An 8,095-nucleotide genomic window follows, 5' to 3' on the forward strand; every position below is an offset into this window, starting at 1 on the left:
CAAATGGCAAAGAAAGGATAGCAAAGATTAAGGATTAAAAATTGCCTAAGACATATGAATGATGATGTGAAAATAATTGCGATTGTAACAATTCTGGGTTTATACAACAGAAGTTTGATTCCTGTGCATTAGTACAATAAAGACTTCACTTCTTTATCTCTGGCTTTGAAGAGATAGGGGAAGATGAGTAAGCTGTCAGTTTCAATTAATGTTTTGCCATAAATATTTATAGCCCATGGAAAACAATTGCATGACTCTTTAGGATTGAGCTAATTATTTATAAATCACATTCTAAATGTATTAACATAATTCTTTTACAGAAGCTTTGGCTTTTAGTAAATGAATATTAAAATCCCATTACGATAAATGGGATAGAAGAATCTTTCTTAAGTGAGTGAGTGAGTATGAGAGGTTTCCTTTCACTTTTTCCACTTACTGGGTCAGCCCTAAGGCTTTTTCTTTATAAGCCTTGAAACAGATTGCTTCTTTTGTTCCAAATTTCAAAATTAAAACTATAAAGTGTAAATTCTTTCTTACAGAAAACCATGACCTAACATGCATATATCAGTTAGGATGCAGTAAAAGTACTCATAGGTCTGATGGGAGTTTCCAAATCCCAGGGGTTTAGTCTCATTTTTCTGACCAAAAAATACTTGAAATAAGACAAAAGACAATATTTTGTAGGTTGCAAGTCCCAGATCTCGTTTATTTATAAAGCAATAAATATTAGAAGCACAAATAAATTGCACGGGTGTGTAAACAAACTGTACAATGACTGAAGAGTTCGGGAAGGTTTGCCAGAAGACTCCAAGAAGCATATTGTCGTCATCCTGAGTGGGAAGTAAATTGAGGAGGGAGTGCTTAGAAGCACTTGCGGTGTACAATGGATGGACCAGCCTCATCATACTCCTGTTTGCTGATCCACATCTGCTGGAAGGTGGACAGAGATGCTAGAATGGAGCCACCAATCCAGACAGAGTACTTGCGTTCAGGAGGAGCAATGATCTAGGATAAAGAAAAGCAACAAAATCCTCATTTCTGAACAGTGAATCCATATTGCAATGCTACACGCCAGTAGATATTTCCTCAAGAAAGTAAAGAACATTTCTATAACGGTATTGATCTTCAGCAGCTCTTAAAATACATGCAATGTATTAAAAAAATCTGTAATCATATTTTCTTCTCTTCTAACCAAGAAAATTATTCTGATTAAATGGAATTTCTGCTCATCTGCCCATCAGCTCTTGATCTCATTTTTGAGTTGTTCCCACATCCCAGTTTAATGAAGCTGACATTGTCTGCACCTTTATCCACCATTTATAACACAGAGTCAAGTTCCTTACCTTGATCTTCATAGTGCTAGGAGCCAGGGCAGTGATTTCTTTCTGCATGCGGTCAGCGATGCCAGGGTACATTGTTGTACCACCCGAGAGGACGTTGTTAGCATAGAGGTCCTTACGGATATCAATATCACACTTCATGATGCTGTTATAGGTAGTTTCATGGATACCAGCAGATTCCATACCTTGAGGAAAAAAAGACAGTAGGCCAGTGAATTACACAAGAGGTCTCCATTAAATGAAACATTGGCATTCCTGATCATCGTTAACATGAACTTTTTTGGCCTTTTTCTTGTAAAAATGTTTCCTGGTTATAAAGTGTTACAGAAAAATATTTTAAAAAGAGAATTACAAAACTAATTTAGGAAGTGAACATTACTTGTTAGAAAAGGTAAGAATCATAATGCATGTGCAAAGGCAAGAGACTCAAAATATAACAAGTAAGATAAGTAGACATGTGAGATAAACTCATTTAGTAAATGTCAGTGGAAGAAGGGTATCAAGAACAGAAAACGTGACTATTGGTTTACATCAGTCTCACTGAAAGTATTAGCTGAATATAGTAAAGACAGCAAATGAAGACAATAAAAATAGTTGAAGTAGAACTAAAGAATATAATAGTAACTTCTTCAGTCTACTCAAAATGTAGTCTATACCACTCAGAATCATCAAGGCAAGACTTAACCATGACACGGAATTAAGATATTCGTACTTGATGGTAAGAAAAAAGAAACAAGAAGCAAGTGGTTGTAGGTTGCATTCCAATTTGTTAATTTTAACAGGTGCTTCCTGAAAGGGCAGACACTGGATCCACAGTAAGAAGTCAGCTGATGAACAACTGCACGTACTACTTGGGACTCAAGAGTGTAACATTTGCTGCATCCGTCAGCTGCGTGCACGACCAGCAAGGCTTACCATCTCGACCATGGCAATGTTAATTAGAGTGTATATAAATACACACACACCTTCACTCCATGTCCTTCCCCTCTCTGACACTTTACTTCTTCATGGAAATAGATACTGTTTCGAGTGTAAGCCTTACAAATACAGCTCTGAAGGCTATTCTTGCCATCAGTGACACAGAATCATAAAATGTCTTGAGCTGGAAGGGACGCATAAAGATCACGGAGTCCAACTCCTTAATGATGGTATTGTAATTGTATGTTTTATCATTAAAAAACTGGGACCCTAAAACTTGATCTAAACCTTGCAGCAAGAGCCTGGAACTCAGCTAATTACCAGATGAGCTCACATCAAGCCCATCTTACAGGAACCAAATGATCTAAATTATTATTCATTCATGTCGGATTTTGTGCTAAATTTAGGTAAGCAGGAAGAGGACCAGGGCACCTTCCAAATCTTCTGATTCATTCATACCTCCTACAGAAAGGAGAATTTCCTGGAACACTTACCAATGAAGGATGGCTGGAATAAGGTTTCAGGGCAGCGGAAACGTTCGTTACCAATTGTGATCACTTGACCATCAGGCAATTCATAGCTCTTTTCCAGAGAGGAGGAAGAGGCAGCAGTGGCCATTTCATTCTCAAAGTCCAGTGCAACATAGCACAGTTTCTCTTTGATGTCACGGACAATCTCACGTTCCGCTGTGGATACAGGAGAATCAAATCAAGCTTTGGATAAGCACAACACTAGAGAAGATGGTGGGCCAAGAGAGACGCGAGGGTTTTCACAGCAGAGAAAAGCTGAAGGACTGACCTGTTGTCACAAAGGAGTAGCCACGCTCCGTGAGGATCTTCATGAGGTAGTCAGTCAGATCCCTGCCAGCCAGATCCAGACGCATGATGGCATGAGGCAAGGCATACCCTTCGTAGATAGGCACATTGTGGGTGACACCATCGCCAGAGTCAAGGACAATACCTGGGAGAGAAATGTCAGAGAGCAGCTGCAGTCACCTAGAGAATGCTTAGAGCCCTTACACACAGGACGCAGCAAGAAATACAACAAAATAAAGGATTTTTCAGGCAGTATAAAGTAGCATAATTCTTTTTCAGTCACAAAGATCTTTCCAATTCTTTCTGCCTTTGCTTGCCTGGACATTTGTGAGGGGTGTGAATTTTCACACAGAATAGTTGCTCCACACATATTTTAGGATAATCCATAAAACCTGCCTTCCTCTACTACTATACTGAGCAGTAAGAATATTTGCAATAATGATTGTCTTGGTCTGATAATGGGCATCTTTGGTCCAGTCTAAACCCTTAAACTGGTGTAACACTTTTGTGACTGCAGTATCCCTACAGGAATGTCTCCTCATTTGCACCACAACAAGCAGTGGGACAGCCAGTTCCATGGTGCCTCTCCAAAAGCAAGGCAAATTGTCTGTGGAAAGAACAATGTGGACCTATTTTGTACTGGCTTTTATGCTACTGTTGTCATTAATTGCCATAAACCAAAAAGACCTATTTTTCTGTAAATTTAGTGTGTTTTCCTATTTAGAATGGAAAGGAAGGAGAGTTCCTGAAAGGAAACAGAATCTAAACAGTGTTTATTTGTTTGTTTTACCTGTTGTACGACCAGAAGCATACAGGGAGAGGACAGCCTGGATTGCCACGTACATAGCAGGTACGTTGAAGGTCTCAAACATGATCTGGGTCATCTTTTCACGATTAGCTTTAGGGTTCAAGGGGGCTTCTGTGAGCAAAGTAGGGTGTTCCTCAGGGGCCACACGGAGTTCATTGTAGAAAGTGTGGTGCCAGATCTTTTCCATATCATCCCAGTTGGTGATGATGCCGTGTTCAATTGGGTATTTCAAAGTAAGGATACCTCTTTTGCTCTGAGCTTCATCACCCACATAGGAATCTTTTTGACCCATACCAACCATAACGCCCTAAAAGAGGAAAACACAGAAAAGCATTATTTGAGGAAGACAAATAATGACACAGAGCCCAAACAACTACATCACAGACAGCTGGCCTGAGGCTGAGTCAGGAGAGGTTTAGGCTGGATATTAGAAAAAGGTTCTTCACCCAGAGGGTGACTGGGCACTGAGCAGGCTCCCCAGGGAAGGAGTCACAGCACCAGCCCTGACAGGATTCAAGCAGAATTTGGGCAACTGTCTGAGGCACATGGTGTGACTCCCATGTAGGACCAGGAATTGGACTTGTTGATTCTTGTTTGTCCCTTCCAAGTCAGGATATTCTATGATTCTACAATTCTAACTGTCTTATTTTCAAGAAAGGTACTAGCAGTCACACCCCTGAAAAGATGTTTGTGAAAATAAATTTAACATTATTAATATATTATGTCAACAGAATCTGAGGTGTTCTCATAAAATCTTTTTTTTTCCTTCCATGAGATTAATAGATTTTCCCCCATTTATAATACACTTCTTATGTTCATATTCTTTTTTCTTATGTGTTTCTTTCTGATTTTCAAAAATTTGACTGAAAGTAAACTGCACAATATCATGAGCAGGAAAAGGAGTTTGTAAACAGGACAATACAGAGGGAAACTAGCATTCTACTGATCAGATACTTCATATTACTTTGCAACCTTAGCAGTAATTTATCCAGGATTAAAAAAAAAATACAGATTGTAAATGTTTTCATTTAAAAACCCATTTTTATGGACTGTCCTGCCTCTGAATTTACCTGGTGCCTCGGGCGACCGACGATGGACGGGAAAACGGCCCTGGGGGCATCGTCCCCGGCAAAGCCCGCCTTGACCAGCCCCGAGCCATTGTCGCACACCAGCGCGGTGGTTTCCTCGTCGTCGCACATCTTCGGGAGGAATCACGAACCTGGAAAACAGCGGGGCGGCCGGCTCAGAGCCCCTCCGCGCCCTCCCGCCCGCCATCCCGGGGAGCGCGGCCGGCTCGCTGAGGCGGGAGCGGAGCGGGAAATTCGAGCTGTCCCGGAGGATGCTCCGCGGCTCTAAACGGGATCCGTCAGCCGCCGGCCTCTCCGCGCTCCAAAAGCCGCCCCAGCTTGCAAAATGCTCCATGAGGGCGTCATTAGCGGATCCCTCTGGCCGCAGATCGAGAAGGGAGGGAAAGCTTTTTAAATCGCAGAGATGTGTCCGGCCCGGAGCGCGTCGCGGGCGGTGTCCCCGGCAGGAGCAGCGCCAGCCGGGAGCTGCACGGCCCCGGCCGCGCCTGCACGACCGGCGGCGCCTCCCGTCCATCCCTCCCGTGCGCTCCATCCCGCCCCGTCCCGTCCCGTCCCACCCAAAGGCCCCCGGCCCGCCCCTCGGCGCTGCGCTGCTCACCAGACCGGCACCGGCGGCGGGGGCGCAGCGGAGGAGACCCGGGCTGCTGGCTCGGCGGAGACGCCCCGATTTATACCCGCCGAGGGGCAGCGAGGTGCGGGGCCCGGCGGGCCGGGGCAGCCACCTTCTCCTTATTTGGTCGCTGCCGCGGCCCCGAGCGGCCGCGCAGCCATGAATGGAGCCGGGCCAGCCCCGGCCGCCCGGCCCATGTAAGGCAGGCGCGGGGCAGCGCGGCCCCGGCCGCCGCATGGCCAAATAGGGAGCCCAGCGCAGCCCCCGGGGGTCAGCGCCGGCGGGCAGGGGCTGCCAGGGGCCGGGCAGGGGCCGGGCAGGGGCCGGGAAGGGGCCGGGAAGGGGCCGCAGCCCCGCTCGGCCCCCGCGGTCAGCAGCCGCCCGTGCCCGGCCTGGTGCGGCGCCGCCAACTCGCGATGCTCGGGCTTGGCGGAGGGTGCGAGGGAAGCCGCACGGGCGTTCTCTCCCCCGGGTTTTCATTTTTCCACCGAAAATAAAAGGCCAGTCGAGCTTCTGTTCAACCAACGAGTGATGAGGTTACTTCGGTGCCAACAACTGAGGCTCCTCTCTTGCGTGGGGGCGGCATCTGCTCTTCTGTGCTGCCTTAGGAAGGAGCAGTGCACACTCGATTTCTTTTAAACTTTGATGAGCACATGCTGTAAAAACCACCCTTTTCTCTGCTTTTGGCTGACATCTATAGCGCAAAATGGGATATGCTCACTTATGTTACTATGCATATACTTAAACTCTTCTTCTTTGCTCTTTTAATGCACACCAGATCAGTAAGGGATAGTGATATGTCTAGGGCAGAGAACGAGATATGGAAATAGCTTGGACAAAACCCAGCTATGGTATTAATGTAATGTGACAGTTGTTTTCCTGCTCAGTTGTTGAAACATCCACATTGATAATTTGTTGCAGCGGTGGAACCTTGAAAATCCGTGTGTCTTCAGGACTTTTTTGTTTGTTAAAAATAGAAAGACTGGAGAGGCATCCCTTGAGTGGGTTTGGCCTGGTATGTGAAAGCAGAGATTGTCAACTCATGTCCCAGAGAAACTCATTATAATGTGGAGTGCAGTGTCCTCCAGGAGCTCATCTTGTAAAGTGCCCCGTGTCTGCCTGTGAAGCAATGCTGGGATGCAGCGGGGAGAACTGAGGTTTGGGACAGGAGGGGATGGTGAGATTCAAAGCCAAGAGAGGAACACTCAAGTGGATCAGCTGCTTAAACACAGGTCCAGTTTATGAGATGCCTTACAAAGGCTGGCAGACATCACATGGATGTATACATCTTAAATTATGCGGAAGGAAAGAACTTGTGAATGCTACACAACCTGAAGTCGGGGGCTTTGAGAAGTGTTTGGGGAAGAGCAATCTGCATGGTGGTTTAGCTCTGACAAAGCACAAACAACTGGAAATCCATATTTGTTTCTAAACAATATCCAAAGGGGGCGTCAGAGACCCCCAGACTTTGATTTCTTCTGAAATCAGAGATTGTGGCATCAGTTTCCTTGTTTCTAGCACAATTAATGAGGTGGTTAGCTCCACCCCAACCCCAGTTTATCTTGGGTTTGTGCTAAATTACAATCACAGCTCTGAAAGAGATGGTAGCAGGAAAGTTCTTGGATAAGCTCCTGCTTTTCTTTAAGTGCTGCAAGGAAAGGAAAGGGAACGTGTTCCAGGTGAGACACCATTTTTGTACAGAGTTTTGTATGTTTATTTAATACATCAGTATATATAAATATATATGCCCATATATATTTTATATGCACGTATTTATCTGTGTGTATATGTCTTTATTTATATATTGCTTTTTTATTTTTCTTAGCTACCTAAGAAAGGCTGTGTAGGACTGTGAAATGCAGTGACCTCAAAAGGTCAAAGCAGCAAAACACTGTGATTCAATGCCTCTGCTCTGGACAAGCTTTGGCTCTTTGTTTGCTTTGTCTTGATGGAAAATCAACCAAAATCAATACTGGTGGGATAAGGACCTCGAGAATTTGTTTATCTAAAGAATATGTTTATCTAAATTGATCAAGCCCACATAACAGACACTTGGAAATGCTTTGGTGATAGTGATGCCTGTTTATACAAGAATTCATACAGATGCAAGTATTTCTAAGTATATACACCCTGGCACAGAGCAATTTTTCAAAGAAAAAAATATCACCATATGCCGCTTTCAATTTGAAAAAGTCAGCATATTTTACCCAATGGTAAGTTGCCATATATAGTTTAAATCTGCTTATTTTTTTCCCTAGCACATCTTTTCTACAGAAACCATATAATGTGAGGGATTGACCAGCTTTGCCAGCACTAAGATTAGTTTACAGTGTTATCTCAGCTGTTGCTTGGTTCAGAGGTGTTGCAGTATTTACATAGAAGTCCACTGCTGATAGCTGCATTGAATTCCTCCCCAATCAGACCCTCTCTGACACATCCTACATTCCCTCTGGCTAGGGAGAGACAGACTCTCCTGAAACTGAGACAGAGCCAACTCTCACTGAAAAAATCTATGA

General features: G+C 44.4%; 1 protein-coding gene across 1 annotated transcript; it reads right to left on the minus strand.

The window, feature by feature from the left end:
- Window positions 1–676: 676 nt before the first annotated feature.
- Window positions 677–5,668, minus strand: ACTC1 (actin alpha cardiac muscle 1). The gene is made up of 7 exons (XM_063160460.1): window positions 5,568–5,668; window positions 4,952–5,100; window positions 3,864–4,188; window positions 3,057–3,218; window positions 2,753–2,944; window positions 1,344–1,525; window positions 677–1,005 (listed from the first exon to the last, which is right to left on the minus strand). Exons 2-7 carry the CDS (start codon window positions 5,078–5,080, stop codon window positions 862–864), a joined length of 1,134 nt encoding a protein of 377 aa, XP_063016530.1. The 5' UTR covers window positions 5,081–5,100; window positions 5,568–5,668; the 3' UTR covers window positions 677–861.
- Window positions 5,669–8,095: the final 2,427 nt, after the last annotated feature.

The sequence above is a fragment of the Melospiza melodia genome, chromosome 6 (genome assembly GCF_035770615.1).
Source record: "Melospiza melodia melodia isolate bMelMel2 chromosome 6, bMelMel2.pri, whole genome shotgun sequence".
Classification (NCBI taxonomy): domain Eukaryota; kingdom Metazoa; phylum Chordata; class Aves; order Passeriformes; family Passerellidae; genus Melospiza; species Melospiza melodia.